This window comes from Cajanus cajan, chromosome 2, assembly GCF_000230855.2.
Source record: "Cajanus cajan strain Asha chromosome 2, NIPB_CcT2T_4, whole genome shotgun sequence".
NCBI lineage: Eukaryota > Viridiplantae > Streptophyta > Magnoliopsida > Fabales > Fabaceae > Cajanus > Cajanus cajan.
In genome coordinates this window covers 48282842-48303728 of record NC_138518.1, presented here as the reverse complement: position 1 = coordinate 48303728, position 20887 = coordinate 48282842, and the positions used below count along the sequence as shown (strand labels likewise).

Below are 20887 nucleotides of genomic sequence, written 5' to 3'. Positions count from 1 at the left end.
TTGAAGACTTGGTTAGATTCTGCCCTATGTATGATGGTGTGGGCAATGAGGAGGAAAAATGTGTAAAGTTTGTGAGTGGTCTTCGACCTGAGATTAAACAAGTTTTCAATTATCAAGGGATCACTCACTATCACGAATTGGTAAACAAGTGTCGAGTATATGATGAGGATAACCGTGCTAGGGTAACTCATTATAAGAGTGGAGGACCCATGAGGAATAATAAGTTTGGGTCATCTAGTAAGGGGAAACCTTATACCAAGTTTGCCGGGAATTCAAGTTCTAAAGTGAATAATCAAGATTATGTGCAACAAAGAAGCCAAGCTCCAACGGCTAGCCAAACTTCAAGAGGGGGAAGTGTGGGTTCTGTTCCACACAACAACTGCTTCAAATGTGGGCAGCCAGGTCATAGGGCAGTTGAGTGTCGGACGCAAAGAGTTATAACAAGCTTCAAATGTCAAGCGAAGGGACACAAAGCTAGTGAATGCCCCTAGAATAGGAAAGAAATAACAGATGTTGGAGGGAGCGCTAGCAAACCTCGAGCGACAGAAAGGGTGTTTGCATTGAGTGGTGCTGAAGCTTCACAATCCAAAGACTTAATCCAGGGTATGTGTTTCATTAATGGAACTCCTCTAATTGTTTTATATGACTTTGGTGCGACTTTTATATCACGTGCGTGTGTGTCCAAATTAAAATTACATGTTTCTTCCTTGTCTGTTGAATTAATAGTAGAGACACCAACTAGTGGTTCAGTGTCTACTTCTGATGTCTGTTTAAAGTGTCCTTTGATTATTGATGGTAGAGATTTTATGGTTGACTTAATTTGTTTGCCTCTAAGTCAACTAGATGTTATTCTGGGTATGGACTGGTTATCTTCCAATCATGTCCTTTTGAATTGTGCTGATAAATCTATTGCCTTTGGTGAGCCTGTTAAAAAAGTGAGTAAGGATTATTTGACTGCCAACCAAGTTAAGGTATCTTTACAAGAGGATGCCCAATTGTACATGTTGTTAGCTTCTTTGAATTCTGAGAGTAATATTTTGGTGAATGAACTGCCTGTTGTGTGTGACTTTTCAGATGTCTTCTCTGATGATATGTCTAGCTTACCACCTAGAAGAGAAGTAGAATTTTCCATAGACTTAGTACCAGGAATAAGACCTATTTCTATTGCACCTTATAGGATGTCACCCGTAGAGTTAGTGGAGCTTAAGAAACAAATAGAAGACTTTGTTGGAGAAGGGGTTTGTGAGGCCTAGTGTATCACCTTGGGGAGCACCCGTACTATTAGTTAAGAAGAAGGATGGTAGTATGAGATTGTGTGTAGATTATCGCCAGTTGAACAAGGTGACCATTAAGAATAAATATCCATTGCCTAGGATAGATGATCTTATGGACCAGTTGGTGGGTGCTTGTGTATTTAGTAAAATTGACCTTAGATCGGGGTACCATCAGATTAGAGTTAAGGGTGAAGATGTACCTAAGACAACATTTAGGACTCGTTATGGACACTATGAGTATCTAGTAATGCCTTTTGGTGTGACGAATGCTCCTGCAATTTTTATGGATTACATGAACCGAATTTTTCATCCGTATTTGGATAAATTTGTAGTGGTCTTCATAGATGACATACTAGTTTATTCCAAGACTAAAGAGGAGCATAAGGAACACTTAAAGGTAGTAATTCAAACACTACAAGAAAAACGCTGATTTTCAACGGAAATTTCCGACAAAAATAGGTAAATTTCCAACGGATTTTGCTTTTTTCGACGGATTTCCGACGGATTTCAATCTGTCGGAAAAAGTGGCGTCAGAAAAAAAATCCGTCGGAAAATTCTGTCGAAAATTTTCGACAGAAAAATTCGTCGGAAATTGCTGTCAAAATTTTCGACGGAAAAATCCATCAGAAATTGCTGTCAAAATTTCCGACGGAAAAATCTGTCGGAAATTATAATTTTTTTTTAATTTTAATAAATTTATTAATGTAACAACTCTCATATTTGGTCTCTCAAGGGTTATATTTCACAATATTTCACTATTTAGCGTGTTTTATCCTTACTTGTGCAATTTCTGGGAGACTTCCCAGAAGGTCACCCATCCCAGTACTACTCCAGGTCAAGCACGCTTAACTGTGAAGTTCTGATGAGTAAGCTACCGAAATATCTATGTATGTTGTCAGTATAACTTGTACAAATTAATTCATTTAAGTCATCCTCAAATATACAATCTCATATTTGTACTACAATAATAATATATAATAATTTTATATAACGAATAATAATAATAATAATAATAATATATTTAATTATTCTTTATTTATATGTATTTACTTTTGTAATTAACATCTACTTATTTTTATTTAAAATTATAATTTAAATTATTTAATTTTATAATTTATAATGAAAATATAATTTATAAAATTATAAATATTTATTTATTACATACTTATAAATTAAATTTTAATATTTTAAATAAATTATTAATTAATTTAATATATTTATTTACCTTAAATCAAACATATAAAATTTAAAAAATGTATTTATCCTTATTTTTTTTTCTAATTATCAACTATTAATAAAATACTAACTTAAGAGTAAAAAAATTTATACCATTGTAACTTAAGAGTATTTATCCTTATTCACATTTAATATAAAGTTATTGAGCGGTGTAACACTTAGTAAAATTTATACCATTGTAATTATAAGTCCCCTCATATATATATATATATATATATATATATGTGTGTGTGTGTGTGTGTCTATATATATATATGATTTAAGAGTAAAAAAATTTTAATTTAACGGTTGAATTTACAAAATTCACATTTAATATAAAGTTATTGAGCGGTGTAACACTTAGTAAAATTTATACCATTGTAATTATAACCCCCCTCATATATATATATATATATATATATATATATATATATATATATATTAAATGCGACATTTACAATGTATTACACCGCTCAATAACTTTATATTAAATGTGAATTTGGTAAATCCAACTGTTAGATTGAAAGTTCATTATCTCTTATAGATTATATATACAAAATTTTATATTAATCCAAGATGATTTGATACTTCATTTTTATAAAACAAAATTGATGTAATATATTCATTTCAAAATACACTAAAATATGAACACTTGGATTATCTTCCAGTTGTTGTTCAATTTTAACAAAATTTGATATACACGTATAAAGTGATATGAACTTTCAATTTAACGGTTGGATTTACAAAATTCACATTTAATATAAAGTTATAGAGCGGCATAATACTTAGTAAAAGTTACACCGGTATAATTATAACCTCCTATATTATATATATATATATATATATATATATATATATACACATACATATATATACAGCTGCACGTTTGGAATAGTGAGGCACTTGCCCTCACTACTATTTGACATATACATAATTTTTTATCTAAAAAAATAATATATTTTAAAAAATAAAAATTATATTCTAATAAAATAAATATATAGATTCAGAAAAAATGTTTATTTATTTGATATCTATCAAATTTTTTAAGGAAATTAATTCTCATGTGATAAAAAAAATTTCTTAATAATGAATTAATTTTTAAAAAAAGTTTAATTATAATATATATATGTATATATATATATATATATGTCTTAATATTCACATATATAATGTAATAGATTAAAACAAATAATTTTTTGATAAAATAAAATTTGTAGCATGTATGTTTTTCTTTTGTATTTTTTATTTATTGTATACGTTGATTGAAAAAATCAAAATAGTAAAATTGTATACATTGATTAAAAAAATCAAAATAAGAAAAATCATAAGATTTATATTCCATTTAGAATTGTTATTATAAGATATATTTTAAAATAAATTATCATCTAAAAATATATATTAGATATTAAAAACATATTTATATCATAAATAAATTAAACTTTATTTTTATAAATTTAACATATAGATTTTTATATTTTTAATAGTGTTAAATTATTATAAAATAAGTCTATATGATTGTAGTTCTACCCAAATATTTAAAAATTATCTATGATAGATAAATAAGTCACACTTAAAATATATATTTTTAAAGAAAGTTAGGTTCAAACCAAGTAAATTATAATAAAATATAGTATAACCTAATTTATTTTTATCTTTAATACTAATCGTAGATATAAAAAACTTGTAATAAATAATTATAATATACATTTATACCTTTAAAAGATATATAAAATTTTTAACACTAAAATATATATAAGAAATTAAAAATAATAAATTAAAAATAAGAAATTAAAAAAAGAAATTAAAAATAATAATTAAAAATAATATTTCCGACGAAAAATTCCGTCGGAAATTTCTGACGAAATATTCTGTCGGAAATTTTCTGGCAGAAATTTCTGACGGATTTATTTTTCCGTTAGAAATTTCTGACATAATTTACGGTCAAAAAGTTTCTGTCAGAAATTTCTGACAAATTTATATTTCTGTCAGAAATTTCTGACAGAAAATTTCTAACGGAAAATTCCGTCAGAAATTTCTGATGGAAATATAAATCCGTCGAAAATTTTTTACGGATCCATATCCGTCAGAAATTTTCCGTCAGAAATTTACATTTTTCTTGTAGTGAAACTCTCAGGGAGAGACAACTTTATGCCAAGTTGTCTAAGTGTGACTTTTGGCTAGAGGAGTTGAGTTTCTTAGGACATGTGATTTCAAGTGGAGGTATAGCAGTAGATCCATCTAAAGTTGAGGCGGTGCTTAAATGGGAGACACCTAAGTCAGTTAGTGAGATTAGGAGTTTCCTTGGATTGGTTGGATACTATAGAAGATTTATAGAGGGATTCTCTAAGTTAGCATTACCCTTGACAAGTTTAACTAGGAAAGGAGTTGTGTTTGTATGGGATAGTAAATGTGAGAATAGTTTTCGAGCACTAAAGGAGAAGTTGACTAGTGCACCTGTTTTAGTGTTGCCTGACCTTAGTAAGACTTTCGTGGTTTATTGTGACGCTTCTAAGATGGGTTTGGGTGGAGTGTTAATGCAGGAGGGAAAGGTCGTATCTTATGCATCTAGGCAATTGAAAATACATGAGAAGAATTACCCCACCCATGATCTTGAATTAGCAGCTGTGGTATTCAGACTTAAGATTTGGAGACATTATTTGTATGGTTCAAAATTTGAGGTGTTTAGTGATCATAAGAGTCTTAGGTATTTATTTGACCAAAAGGAATTAAATATGAGGCAAAGGAGATGGTTAGAGTTCCTTAAGGATTATGATTTTAATCTTAGTTATCATCCGGGCAAAGCCAATGTGGTGGCTGATGCTTTAAGTAGGAAATCTTTGCATTTATCTTCTCTTATGATTAGGGAGATGGACCTTTTGGCTCAATTTAGAGACTTGAGTTTGACTTGTGAGGTGACCCCTAGAAGTGTGAGACTAGGTATGACTCGGGTGACTAGTGAGTTATTGAGGGAAATTGGAGAAGCACAGTTAGTGGATTCATTTCTAGTGGCTAGACGTGATGCTATAGGACAAGGTGTTGGAGGAGAATTTACCTTGGGTGTAGATGGAGTGTTAAGATTTAAAGACCAAGTGTGCGTGCCTAGTGACCCTACACTTAGATGTTTGATCCTAGAGGAAGGTCATAGGAGCAAGCTTAGTTTTCACCCAGGAGCAACTAAGATGTATCAAGACCTTAAGAATATATTTTGGTGGCCTAGGATGAAGAAAGATATAGCTGAATTTGTGAGTGCCTGTTTAGTGTTTCAAAAGGCTAAGATAGAACATTAGAAACCTTCAGGACTACTTCAGCCTTTGAGTATACCTGAGTGGAAGTGGGATAGCATTTCTATGGATTTTGTAGTTGCTTTGCCTAGGACTAGGAGAGGGCATGATTCCATTTGGGTTATAGTTGATAGGTTGACTAAGAGTGGACATTTCTTACCTATTAACATTAGGTATTCTCTAGAGAGATTGGCTGGACTGTATATTGATGAGATTGTGAGATTGCATGGGATACCATCTAGCATAGTTTCAAACAGAGACCCTAGATTCACCTCTAGGTTTTGGGAGAGCCTACAACGAGCTTTGGGGACCCAACTTAGACTTAGTTCAGCTTACCACCCTCAAACTGATGGTCAGACTGAGAGGACTATTCAATCTTTAGAAGATTTGCTTAGAGCCTGTGTGTTGGACCAATGGGGTAGTTGGGATAGTCTTTTACCTTTGATAGAGTTTACCTATAATAATAGTTACCACTCTAGTATAGGTATGGCACCTTATGAAGCCTTGTATGGTAGGAGATGTAGGACTCCTTTATGTTGGTGCGAGCCTAGTGATAATGTTATCTTAGGACCTGAGATTGTGCAACAAACCACTGATAAGGTTAGATTGATACAAGAGAGGATGAGAACAGCTCAGAGTAGGCATAAAAGTTATGCTGAGAGGAGAAGGAAGGACTTGGAATTTAAAGAAGGTGACCATGTGTTCTTGAAAGTCACTCTGTGGACTGGGGTTGGCAGGGCATTAAAATCCAGAAAACTTACTCCTCGATTTATTGGTCCTTTCCAAATTCTAAAAAGAGTCGGTAGTGTTGCCTACCAAATTGCTTTGCCTCCTAATCCGTCAAATCTCCATGATGTTTTCCACATTTCCCAACTTCGGAAATACATCCATGATCCTTCGCATGTGATTGAGTCGGATCATCTTGAGGTTAAGGAGAACCTAACTGTGGAAGCTACCCCGGTGAGAGTCGAGGATCGAATGGTGAAGCAACTTAGGGGTAAGGAAATTCCTTTGGTGAAAGTTATTTGGGGAGGAGCTACACCTGAAAGTGCTACTTGGGAGCTAGAGGAGAAGATGAAAGCGTCATATCCATTTTTATTTGCTTCAAGTAATTTCGAGGACAAAATTTCTTAAAGGAGGGGAGAATTGTAACACCCCATTTTTCTTATTTCAATTTTTTATTTATTTTAATTGAGGGTATTATGGTAATTTTATAAAGGTGATAGGGGTGATTTAGTAGCTTGGAACGGGCTGTTCCGGAATTGGAATGGGACGTTCCAAATTACCAAAAGGTATGTGATTTAGTAGCTTGGAACGGGCCGTTCCGGAATTGGAACGGGTCGTTCCAAACTACTAGTGAATGTGTGAGTTAGTAGCCCAGAACGGGCTGTTCTCAAGCTGGAACGGGCCGTTCCGGACTATTAATTTTGCCTTTAACCCTAAATGGGAACGAGCTTGGAACGGGGCGTTCTTAAAATTATGGCTGTTGTGAGTAATTAATGCACCCCAGAACGGGGAGGTTCTGGTTTTGGAACGGGCCGTTCTAGATGTGATTTTTAGCCATGTTTTAAGGGTCCAAAACGGGCCGTTCCGACGTAAAAAGCCTATAAATAGAGTTGTTTGCCACTCCCAAAAAGCACACCTCTCATTTCTGATTTCTTTTCTTCTACTTTCTCTCTTCTTTCCTCTATTTTCTGCTTCAGACCGAGGGGGACTCAGCGAGGGAGATCAACCAGATCTAGTGTAAATTTAGCTTCTACATATCTAGATTCAGCTTCGACATATCCAGGTACGGGGAAAAAGGGGATTATTTATATGTGGAGTTACATGAGGGAATTGGGTAAAAGAAGAGCCCTTAGGATTATGAGTAATTTTATAATTATTTCTGTTTGAAGAATTATTGCCATTATTTGATTCTATATATATTTAGGACAACAAATATATGATTTGTTTGTAAAAATGATGCTCTAGGAGAGAGAACGAAATTATAGAAAAGTGCTTGTAGGTTAAGTTTTGGAAAAATTGGATTATTTCTGTTTGAGGAATTAATTATACCATTAGATTCTGTATGTGTTGAGGATTATAAATATGCTAATAATTTGTAAGAATGATGATCTGGGAGAGAGAACGAAATTGTAGAAAAGTGCCTGTGAGCTAGGTTTTGGAACAATTAGGGGTTTTACTGTTTATGCTAAAATTATATTAAATTACTAATTCTATTGATTATTATATTAATTTATGAATATCATTGTTATATTATTTGATAAAAATTGATGACTTAAAATGTGCATTGCTTGATATGTATGAAACTCATTATTTGAACCTATTTGATGTGTGTATGGAATTGAGTTATGATATGAGATGTTGTATGGATGTGAATATGATTATGATTGTAGTTCCTCACACTAATGACTAGGGATGACATGGCCCCTGGGTAAGTGATGCTACAGGGAGGGCGTGACCCTGGCATGGTGTGGGATGAGTAAGACAGTTAACACGTATCACTTATGTTAAATATGGCAGCCCTGACATAGGGTTAATTGTAAAAGATTGTGTGGATTGTTATGTGATTGTGGTTCCTCACATCAATGACCAGGGATGGCACGACCCCTGGGTAAGTGATGCTACAGGGAAGGCGTGACCCTGACATGGTGTGGGATGAGTGAAGCAATTAACTTGTATCACTTATGTCAGTTATGGCGTGGCCTTGGCATAGTGTTAATTGTAAAATTGTGTGAATTACGAATGTGAAAATGGTAATATTAATTACAAGATTTGAGATGAATGGGTGTGATTGCGATTTATGAAGTGAAAACGATGCAAGATTGATAGAGTTATGATATATAGAAATGCTTATAAATATTTCCTTATGTAATGAGATTACATTATTGTATGTTTGTATGTACTTTACATATGATTGTTTTCTTTTCTCACCGTACGATTTGTGGATGTTTTAGGTGAGAATGATCCGGCTTCGAGTGACATCTAGAATGCCAACAGTGGATTTGCGGGATGCTCTGATATTGTGACATCGGGGCAAATGATTTTTAGAATATAGGTTTTTATATGGATTTGGAATTGTAAATGTTATTTTTGAAAACAATTTGAAAACTCTTGCGTTTCATTTTTATTATTGTGGTTATTGAAGGATAATTTTGAAGATTCTCATGTGAACCCTTTTACCGAAATATTGAAAAATTTATTTATAAGTTTCTATTACTACAAAATATATGTTGGGGTAGTAAGGGTGTCACAATCTCACAATAATAATAATAATAATAATAAGTAAAAATAGTAATTTAAAATTTGAAAGGACGGAAAACAGAGATTTTTTTACAAGGATGAAAATCAAATATGAATCACTTTACACGTACTTAAAGCATAATTAAGCTTATATTTTATCATAAAAAATATTATTAAATATTAATTTATGTTTACTAAATTATTAATTTATCTTTAAATATATTAGTAATATTACTAACATTAATATTTCAAATTTATATCTAACATCGAGACACTTCACCAATTACAAAGAACTTTAATTAAGGATATTTTGTAAAAAACATTAACACAAGAAACATTTTACATTGGTTCTTATAAAATGACCAAACAACACTTTTAATTTAAGTCTTATAAAATAGACTAGAGGAAATACTAATTATTAGAGATCACTAATAATTTTATATAGAATATAATTCTTATCAATTCAATTGTGGAATTACAATTTGTATGATATCTTAATCGTTTGTGTCAAATTATATAAAAATTCAATAAATATAACTATATAATAAAATATATACTTTTATATTTTAAAAGTATATGTTTCTAAATAGAGCATTAAATAATTTTATATTAAAATTTAAATTTAAAATTATTGATTAAATTAATGCTAATTAATCCATATATTTAATGTCTATAATGCTAATTAATCCATATATTTAATGGTTATAAAGGTTTTTAACCTAATAAAGGCCTATACAAAGTTTTGAAGTTTCATACAGTAAAATTTAATTAGAAATTGTCAAAATTTAATAATTTATTATTAACTTCTTATGTTAAAAAAAACATTATTATTGTATGTTAATTTAAAATTTTACACAATTTATAGTGTACGTATATTATTGTACAATTCAATAACTATTCATTTTATTTCAAAACTCACGGTAAATTAAATATTGTTTTGACATCGATTTTGTTTTCAAATTTTTATATTAACGTAAAGTTATTGAATACTTTATTTATATACAGTAAAAATAATGTTGTAAGACCCACAACCTCTCCCTCTCATATCGCATTCTCTTCACCTCTCTTTTCCTTATTCTCTCAAAGTCCTAAATCTTGTTCCTGAATTTCCTTTCCTCTTAGGTTGAAGTAGTGAGCAAGGTGGTCCTTCCTTTAAACTCAAGTCATGCGGAGCTAGCTGAGAGTCAGATTTCTTATCTTCTTCTTCTTTTCTCCTTCCCAGAAGCTCGGAACTTCTCTCCGAGGTAAGGGAAGTTAGATTTTTGTTGGATTGGTTGTAAATGAGTTTACAAACTCATGTGTTGGTTGCTTTTAGAAGATTGATGGTTTGATTGATGAAAATTGTGTTTTCAGGATTTTGATGAAAATTTGGGGTTTTTATGTTTGGATGGTTGCATGTTAAAAAAGGGACGATTTTTGAGGTGTTGGATGGAAATGTGGTGTTTTGGGTGGATTGCATGTGCTTGGATTGCTTGTTTTTGCAAGTTTTGGTGAAGATTTTCGAACATGCAGAGTTGATGCTTGGTAGGACGTCGGGCGCAGTTCTTGGCATCGGGCGCGTGACCATCAGAGGGCTCTATTGGTCAAGCCTGCCGAGCGCAAGGTTGTGTGCGCCGGGCGAGCTTGAGAATGGAAGCCCCTGGATGGCTCACGCTGGGCGTGGTTGGACCGCGATGGGCGCGTTATCAGTAAGGGACTCACTTTGTTGGCGTTATCCAGCAAAATAATCGATTATAGTGTTCTTGGTTGGTTTCCAGAAAACTTGAAGAACAAAATAATCGATTATTCTTTAAAATAATCGATTATCTGGGTCTGAAACTTTTATAAATAGTTTGAACTTTTTGAAACTTCAGGCAAGAGTTAGAACTGAGAATCAAATTTAGAAAAGAATTTTTGTGTAGTCTTTGTGACAATCTTGGAGAGTTTTCTTTGTGAATCCAAGAAGAAAAACGTTTATGAAAAACTTTGAGAAAGGATCATCATCATCATCACATTCTTGAAAAGGGAAGACTAAGATTTGCTTCTGAATTCCAGGTGAATTCGTTCCTTTATTCTTTGTGAATACTTGTAAAATCTTGAGAAGGGTTTCTCAAGTGGAAATGATTCTTGTAGCGGGTTTCTACAAGGGGTATTTTCTTGGGGTCAAGAAAGTGGTTATCTTTAGTGTTAAAGTATATGCATGTGTGGTATGCTTGTAAACCTTCTTCATTGAGATAGTGGAACAAATCTTGATCAGGTGCTGATTGAGGACTGGATGTAGGTCACATGTGGAGTGGCTGAACCAGTATAAAAGACTTGTGCAGTCTTCTACCTTTATCTTTTACTATTAGTAATATCTTGGTTGAACATTAAAGAAGATAATTCTTGATTAACATGTGTGTGTGAATATTAACGGTTTAATCTGAATTAAAGCATTACATTTGAACCTCATTATTTTGTAATCAAGAAAGCATATAGCATTCATTTTTCTATAAGCAAGTCTTTGGAGAAACTTCATTGAAAATTCAGTCTTAGAAAAGTTTAAGGAAATAAAGATCCTAAATACTCTGAAATTTTTTAAAGGGTCATAGAATCCAATTCACCCCCCCTCTTGGATTGTGCCATTCTTTTCTAACAATTAGTATCTAGAGCAAGGTTCTTGAGAGTTATTCAAGATTTCAAAAATGGCCAATAACAACCTACCCTATGGTGAGGGTGTGTCTATTCATAGACCTCCTGTTTTCAATGGTGAAAACTATGTCTACTGGAAAATTAGGGTGAGAATTTTCATTGAAGCTATTGATATTGCTGTATGGGATGCAATAGAAAATGGACCCTATATCCCTATGAAAAAAGATGGTGATGAGATCAAAGAAAAACATTGGAGTGAATGGAGTGATGAGGAAAAGAAAAAAGCCCAACATGACAAGAGAGCCAAAAACATCATAACATCTGCGTTGTCAATTGATGAATTTTTTAGAATTTCACAATGCATATCTGCTAAAGAAATGTAGGATACTTTGCAAGTCGCTCATGAAGGAACAAGTGATGTCAAGAGATCAAGAAAGTGTCTCCCAAACTCCGTTCGGGGACATCTCGATCTTTTCTCTATGAGTATTCACTGTGCATTTTCCATGTATCTCTTCAGTACTATTTTAATGCCATAAGGGTCAAGAGAAAAGAAGAAAAGGGATGTTTGTATTTTTTCAAAAGGTTGTTAGAAGAGATTTTTTTTTCAAAAGGGGTTTTTAGAAGAATGGTTGGCCAAGGTAGGTTTTGGTGTTTAGGGTTATTAAACAAAACATATTTACTACAAGGAAGTAATCGTTGTGTATTAATCGTTGTGATTGAATGATCCCTCCTGAGCCACCTTTCGGTTTTTAACTCAGGTCGCTGCCTTAATGTCCTAACTTTTGCCTAGGTTACTTTGGATGTGTTTCCTAGCAGACATTTTTCTTTTGATCCTTAATTTTGCCTAGGTTACCCTTTTTGATTGTGGGTCCCCTAACGGATCTTGCCCTAATTTTGCGCAGCCCCTTTAGTGGGTTTTTGCCAGGCTTTCATTTTTGCAGCGTTTACGTGGGACACCCTTTTTATTAAACCCTAGTCATGTTTGGATTCCTGACTGTTCATTTTTTATTCTTTCCATGCTATTACTGAGTAACATCTTTGTCGTAAATACGTCTTGTTTATTAAAGGTTAATGGATGAGGCTTAGAGTGAATATTTAAAGGGAGAAGAGAAATGAAAGAATGTTATGGCATTTTAAAACAGTACTTCCAATTTACACGTGCCCCTTTAGCAAAGCTCGAAGCCCGGGCATGCCCCGAGTTCATGATTCGTACACAGAGAGATTAACCGAGGTTGCCCCCTGGAGAGGCATGGTTGACGATTGGTTGAGCTACGTTAGGAACACATTCCCACTTGCTTGAATGTGGGTGTTTAAACTTCGGAGTGAAACCTTTGTGAATTCTTACTTTCTAAAGGAAATACTCAAAAGCTGCCTTTCAGTTTTCAACTCAAGCAGACATTGCTTTTTTTTTTTAAGTATCCCTAACTTTTGCATAGGACGTATCCTATCGGGATTTTGATTCTTTTTTCTTTACCCTAATTTTTTCCTAGGACGCCCTTTACGGGTTTTCGTCCTAGCGGGTTTTTTTTATGCAATGCTTTTATTCTTCAATTGGGTTTTGTTGAAATTCCCTAGAAGTAAGGATTCATTCATTCTTGATCATTCCTCCTATCCCAACAGTTATCTTTTTCACATGGGGAACTCTTGGTGTTTGAATCGTCAATTTCGGCGTGTTATGCCCCCCAGTCTTCTTGCACAATTACTGGTTTTTTAAGTGCTTCCAATTTGATGTATCGAGTTTGCACTTGATTACCAGTGATCTCATTATTTGATTAACACACACAAGTTAGGTTTCCCTTTTTATTCTTATTTATTATTTACCAGGAAGACATGTTATCTATATGAGGTGCAAAATAGGATGCAAAGATGATTGAGAAATTTAACAAATATCATTCTCATTGATTTGTTTGTTTAGAGAACATTCTTTGTACAAGATCTTTCGGTGCACTTTGATGATGTTGTTGAGGCTACAGAAGCTCATGCTTGAATGATGTCCCTATAGACATGCTTGCTCATTCGTTGATTTGCAATTAGTTCTTGTTTCTTCTCAGATTCTCTTCTTGCTATTCCCATCAGAAGTAACCATCAATAGGATCTTGGGGTTCACCACCATTTTGGTGATTGCCAAAATTTTCATCTTTATTCACGAGATTGATGAGTCAAAAAAGAAAGATGCAGTTTGGAGTGATTTGATAATGAATTGGAGGTGTAAGGGAGCTTATCATCATTTTTTTAAACTCCCTAGGTTCATGATTTCTTGTTCATCAGCGGAGTTTTCTTTAGCTTTCCAAACTATGTTCTTTTGAAGCAAATTATTTTTCTTTTTTTTTTTTGCTTCAATTTCCTTTTTTGCGTGCCTCCTTTTCGAAATTTCAAATAATCTCCTATTTGAATTGAGGAATGACACCTTTCTAGATTGGAAGAAGTCTGAGAAGATGTAGACTTTGCCTTCTTTTGAAAGGATGACGAGAGTTCAAAGTCTAGTAGGCCTCCTTAGTATAAGGACACACGATTCTTGTACTTTAGAATGTTCTCCTTTCTCAAAAATCTTTGCATACTATGTGTCTTCCATTTTTAATGAATGTATATGCTAAACTAAAATATGCATGATATTTGTTTTCTACCTAAATTTTATCATTTTTTTTACTAAGGGTTATGATGCATGATTTTTTTTTGCTATATATATATATATATATATATTTTTTTTTTGAAATAAACTACCCTATATGATGCTTTAGAGTTAGGGTATACAGAAGGGATTTAAAATTTTTATCATATTTTTTTATTAATATCTATTTGTTTGTAATTCTTATCCATTTGAAATAAATAAACACAAACAAATGCAACACACATATGCTCAAACAAATGTCCACCCGCAAACAGTCACGTTTAAATCCTTGGTCTGTGGTCCCTGCAAGAAAAGTGCATTGTATAGGACGGTTCTAATCTCACTGGTCTTTAAGACCCCCAAGGTGCCCCCATTATAGGGACCCAGTATCTCTGTCGCCGTCACTTGGCAAACTCTAAGGTCTGTCGTAGTATTTCAGGCTAGAGTAACCGGTTATCACCTTGAGCGTGATTTCCGACAAGGCTCGCAGGCTCCAAGGCCAAACTTGGGCCAGTCGTACGTCAACCACTCCCTATGTTTAATACCCTCATGCCCCCGAGGTGTAGGGGGAACTGTTGTGTGCAAAGGTTTGTGTACAATTTTATTTTAAACAGGTGCAGAATTTAAATAAGCAAACAGATATCAAAGCCAAACAAAGAAAACAAACAAGGTAAAGGGGAAAAATATTTAAATTACTACTTTTTATAATACTAATTTCATCATTTATATGGGCCTGACCCTCTTAAAACGTCCCTAGTGGAGTCGCCATCTGTCGCAACCCGAAAATTTTCGATCTTGCGACTAATGGTTTAAACATCCTTTTGAAAGTCTCATCAATTAAGGAATGCCTGGACACCAGAATAATCCTTAATCAATGATTTTGAAAACATGTTCTATGGAGTCGCCACCAATGTTTTACTCAAAACATTAGAAAAAGAAAAAAAAAATTAAAGTCCAATAATGGCCTGAATAACCAGAATTGGGTTCGGGAGTCGATTACGTGTAGGGAAGGTATTAAGCACCCCTACAACGTCCTTAATCGGTACCCTATAATGAAGTTAACATTATAAATGATAATAATATAAATATTAAATCCCCTTTTATTAGTAATTATTTACATACTTGAAATTTAAATTATACAATTAATCCTAAAATGTCTACATGATTATTTTTATTATAACAATATTTATTATAGAGAAATAAATAAAAAAAGGAGAAAGAGATTAACTGAAATACCTCTTGAATGAGCTGTATTGAATCTTCAAAATAGGAAGATTTTGGGTGCTTTGTGGCAACCCTTCACACTATAATGCCTCACAAAAATCTCAAGAAATACAAAAGAGAGGGGGAGAGAGAAAAAAAGAAAAATTTCGTGCTCTAAGGAGTCTGGACGAAATTTTTTGGAGTCCTGAGAAATGAGTCCAATATGTCTATTTATAGCCTTTAGAAGGGGGTCCAGAACGGCCCGTTCCAAAATCGGAACGGCCCGTTCTGGATATGGCCGTTGCGTGTAAATTTTATAACTGGAACGGCCTGTTCCAAAATTGGAACGGCCCGTTCCAGAAATAAGATTAACATGTATTTTGGTATACTGGAACGGTCGTTCCAAAGAAACGTTTTTAGGCCCTTTTCTTAACCTGGAACGGCCCGTTCCAGTTTGGGAACGGCCCGTTCCAGTAAAGGTTTTGACCCTTATTTTATAAGCTTGGAATGGCCTGTTCCAATCTTGGAACGGTCCGTTCCAATCTTGGAACGACCCGTTCCAATTTCGGAATGGCCCATTCCTATTTAGGGTTTTTGGCCCTTTTAGAAACGTTGAACGGCCCGTTCCAAATTGGGAACGGCTCGTTTCGGTTTAGGAACAGCCCGTTCCAGTCTTCTAAAGTCAGCTTGTTTGGGCTTTTGGGCCCTCTAAAATCCTGTCCCGTTGTTTGCATGCCCCAGGACGAAATTGGGTGTCTACAGTTTGGACTGCAATGATCATACTATGTATGGGAGTAGAGCAGGGATAGGTTGGTGTATTGAGGCAGATCTGTAGCTGGCAAATAGAGATGATATTTTGTTGTTGTAGGCTACTTAGTGTAGCAATTTGGCTGTATTTTGTACTTTGACTTTGAGCCCCAAGCTAGAGACATATGTGTATAGATTCTATTTTTTATATATGTATGCTCTATTTTGCATGGTGTTGGTTGCTGTGTGACGGTTAGGCGGGTCGTTACACTTTTATGGTATCAAAGTAGTTCGAGTCTAGTGGACACTCTGTGGGGGTGGTTCCTTTAGGCTTTTGTTGTGCTGAACTCTGTGTTGTGTTGATTGCTGTGCTGATTTCTTTGTTGATTAGTTTAGTTATTGTGACACTCTTATTACCCCAACACATATATTGTAATAATGTAATTAAATTAAGGAAAATAAACTTTCAAAGTTGGTAAAAGGGTTCACATAAAAGCCTTCGCAAATGTTCTTGAATACCCAAAATGATTGAAAAATGAAAATTGGAAAATAAAACATAAGAGTTTACAAATTATTAGCATATAATAAATACAACTCCAAATCCATATAAAAATTCCATATCCTAGAATTTTCTGCCCCGATTCACAATATCATAGCACACCCACGATTCAACTGTTAGCATCCTAGATGCCACTCAAAGTCGGATCTTCCTCACCTAAAACATCCACAAATTGTACGGTGAGAAAAGAAAGCAAATATATATAAAGCACATAAGGAAAACGCAACATATCGTCTCATTATAACTCTATACTTAATAAAATATTCATAAACCTTTCAACATATCATAACTCGATCAATCATGCATCATCATCACGTCACAATACACAATCACACTAATCATCACAAATCTTGCACTTCACACTATGCCAAGGTCACGTTACCCATTTAACAATCCAAGGTCATGCTCACCCCTGATATAACACTGTGCCAAGGTCACGGATCCCCTGTAGCATATGTAGCCCAGGGTCGTGCTCACTCCCGACATGTTAACCAAGGTCACGATACCCACGTAACAATTCAAGGTCGTGCTCACCCCTAATATAACACTGTGCCAAGGTTACGTTTCCCCTGTAGCATATCTAGCCCAGGGTCATGCTCACCCCTGACATGTTATCCAAGGTCACGATACCCACGTAACAATTATGAGTCGTGCTCACCCCTGATATAACATTGAGCCAAGGTCACGTTACCCCTAACCTAGGGTCGTGCTCATCCCTGACATGTTATTCTAGGTCACGATACCCACGTAACAATCCAGGGTCGTGCTCACCCCTGGTCATAAGTGTGAAGAACCACAATCACATCACATTCACATTCCACACAACATCTCATCTCATGTTCACATACTCACATCATAATTCATTGGGTATTTAAGTCATAACATACCATTCGCAACATCATGTTATCAATTAATATAATAATCCATGGAATTACACATTTAATATAATCTTAACATAAACAGTAAAACTCTCAATTGTTCCAAAACCTAACTCACAGGCACTTTTCTACAATTTCGTTCTCGATCCCAAATCATCGTTCTTACAAATTAAATATATATTTCTAATCCTCAACACATACAGAATCTAATGGGATCATTAATTCTTCAAACAGAAATAATCCAATTTTTCCAAAACCTAACTTACAAGCACTTTTCTATAATGTCGTTATCTCTCCCAGAGCATCATTTTTACAAATTAATCATATATTTATAGTCCTAAATACATACAGAATCACATAAGACCAATAATTCTCCAAACAGAAATAATTATAAAATTACTCATAATCCTAAGGTACTCTTCCTCTACCCAATTCCTTCATGTAACTCTACATATAAATACTTACCTTTTCCCCCGTACCTGGATAAATAGCAGTTGAAACTAAAACAGAGATCTCCTTGGTATCCTCCTCTAAGTGCCCCTCGGTCTTCAGAGAGTGTAGAAGGGTAAGAAGAGAATGTTCAAGAAAGAAGTCAGAACTAAAAAAAATATGATTTTGGGAGTGCCAAAGTACTCAATTTATAGGCATCAAGTGTCTCTGAAACGGCCCGTTCCAAATCCAGAACGGCCGGTTCTAGACCCTTAAATCATGAGTAAAATTCACATCCAAAACGACCCATTCTCAAACCAGAACATCCCGTTCTGGGTTTGCATTAAAAACTCACAACGGTCATATTTTGGAACGATCCGTTCTCAACTAAGAATCATAGGCAAATTTAATAGTTTGGAACGGCCCGTTCCATTTTGGGAAAGGCCCGTTCCGAACCACTAAATCACCTTCATTTTAGTAACCTCGAACGTGCCGTTCTAAATTTGGAACGCCCCATTCTGGGCTACTAAAACACCCCTGGTAAATTACTAAATTATCCTCATTGGGCTTTTGGGCCCTCGTAGATTTTATGAAAATTGGGCTATTATAGTTATTGTATACTGAAGGTGTTGTTACTTTTGTAGACAATGACTAGAACCAACGAGCAGATAGCCCGTGCCATGGAGATGATGGCTATGGCTATGCAATAGTAGAATGCCTACTTTGCTAGGATGGATGTTGATAGATCTGCAGCTGGTGCAGCAAGACTAGTTGGATCACAAGAGAGTCGGGATCTAGCTAAGTTCCGCAAGTACCATCCTCTACAGTTCAAGGGTGATGCAGACCTAGAGGTAGCTGACCACTAGATCTATGAGCTGGAGAAGATCTTTACTATGTTGGGATGTTCTCAAGAGAGGAGGTTGGCATATGTTGTTTATATGATGGTTGGAGAAGCTGAACATTGGAGGAGAGGCACCCACCACATGTTGGTTCTTAGAGGTATTGTTGTTGACTGGGAATGCTTCAAGAGGGTATTTCTTGATAAGTATTTCCCCGAGAGTGTGAGGCATGCTAAGGAGGCTGAGTTCATGCGGTTGCACCAAGGAGGGATGTTAGTGTCTGACTATGCGATGAGATTCGAGCACTTGGCTCATTTCTATTTGCAAGCTATTTCTGAGGCCTGGAAATGCAGGAAGTTTGATGAGGGTTTGAGACAAAAGTTGAAGAGGGTGGTGGTGCCTATGGCCATCATGGAGTTTCTGGCCTTAGTGGAGAAGGCGAAGGTTGTTGAGCGGTTGGAAGGTGACAACCATGTGGTGAAGACTGTTGAGGGACCCGTTGGGTCCAAGAAAGGTGGAGGTCAAAGGAAGCCATATGATAGGCCCTAACCACAACAAGGGGGTCCTATCGTAAGGCAACCTACTAATGCTGCTAGAGGTAGGAAGCAGGGTGGAGGTTCCACTCTCAGGTGTTACAAGTGTGTTGGACCCCATTTTGTTCGGGATTGTCCTCACATAGAGAACCGGTGTTTCAGGTGTCATCAGATGGGTCATGAGTTAACCAACTGTCCTGCCAAAAATAGACTGGACAGGGGTGCTCCGAGAGGTGATAGACCTGCTAGTGGTGGGAGGGTGTTCGCCTTGACGGGGGTTGAAGCTTCCACTTCATCTGACCTTGTGAAGGGGAAGGGTAAAGCTGCTGGTAAGGTTGTGATAATTTTATTTTATTCTGGAGTTTCCCACTCTTTTATATCTTATGCTTGTGCTGCAATGTTGGGTGTGCTGGTGTGTGATTTGGGGTTGAGACTGTTAGTGTCGACGCCCGCTTCTGCTTCTATGGTTGCTTCTAAGTTGTGTGCTGGTTGTCCGATTGTGGTGAATGAGAAGAAGTATAAGGTGAACTTGATTTGTTTGCCTTTGGTGGATATTGTAACACCCCAAATTTTTCTATTAATACTACGAATAGTTATTATTTATTTTGTATTTATGAAGATTATTTCCTTATAATTATTTTGATTAATTAAATGGGTTTGATTGAATTTTTAAAGGTTTTTAATAATAATCATTTATGAAAATTATTTTGTACATAATATTATTAATTATGATATTTTGTTATAATTATTATTTGAAGAAAATCATGTTTTAAATTGTATTGATATTTTATTTTAATTTGATATATATATATATATATATATATATGTTATTTATTTATTTATTAATTAGTAATTTAGGATTTTCAAAGCCCCGGAACGGGCCGTTCCAATTTGGGAACGGGCCGTTCCAGATCGAGCATGCATGGGTAAAATTTTAATCCAGAACGGGACGTTCCAAAAGTGGAACGGGCCGTTCCAGATGTGGTTTTAAAGAACAATGTATTGACTCAGAACGGGCCGTTCTGGCTTTGGAACGGGCCATTCTGGGAGAGGCTTTTGTACCTGTTCTGTGTGCCCAGAACGGGTCGTTCCGGGTTTGGAACGAGTCGTTCTGGCCGTGTCCTGATGCCTATAAATAGAGCGTTTTGCACTCTTTAAAACTCATTTTTTTTCATTTTCTAGTATTTTTCCTCCTTCCCCTCTGAGGACGAAGAGGAACCTAGAGGGGGCAACCAATAAGTTTCGGCTCCTACTTATCGAGGTAAGGGGGAGTGAGAAACCTCGCTCTAGGTGTGGGATTGTATGCTGGGTAGTGGGATTGGCCCCCAATCCTGTATTTGTTGTATGCTTCTTTATGAGGAGTTTCTACCAATTATATTTGTTTCTTCTATTTGCTCTTTTTATATGTAAATAAATATATGATTTGAGATCTCTATGGGTTCATATAGGAAATCCTAAGGGAATGCAT

At 35.0% G+C, this 20887-nt stretch overlaps 2 protein-coding genes across 2 annotated transcripts; both read left to right on the top strand.

Moving 5' to 3' along the window:
• Positions 1 to 18940: 18940 nt before the first annotated feature.
• On the top strand, positions 18941 to 19435 carry LOC145954990 (uncharacterized). The gene has a single exon (XM_083069684.1). It carries the CDS (start codon positions 18941 to 18943, stop codon positions 19433 to 19435), a length of 495 nt encoding a protein of 164 aa, XP_082925810.1.
• Positions 19436 to 19591: 156 nt separating this feature from the next.
• Positions 19592 to 20658, top strand: LOC145954989 (uncharacterized). Its single transcript, XM_083069683.1, has 2 exons — positions 19592 to 19942; positions 20602 to 20658. The coding sequence occupies exons 1-2, from the start codon at positions 19592 to 19594 to the stop codon at positions 20656 to 20658; spliced, it is 408 nt and encodes a 135-aa protein (XP_082925809.1).
• The last annotated feature ends 229 nt before the right edge of the window (positions 20659 to 20887 follow it).

Coding starts and splice junctions, on each gene's coding strand:
- LOC145954990 (XM_083069684.1), top strand. CDS start 18,941: ATGTTGGGATGTTCTCAAGAGAGGAGGTTGGCATATGTTGTTTATATG.
- LOC145954989 (XM_083069683.1), top strand. CDS start 19,592: ATGGGTCATGAGTTAACCAACTGTCCTGCCAAAAATAGACTGGACAGG. Junction 19,943..20,601: donor TGAATGAGAAGAAGTATAAG/GTGAACTTGATT, acceptor TTCATTTTCTAG/TATTTTTCCTCCTTCCCCTC.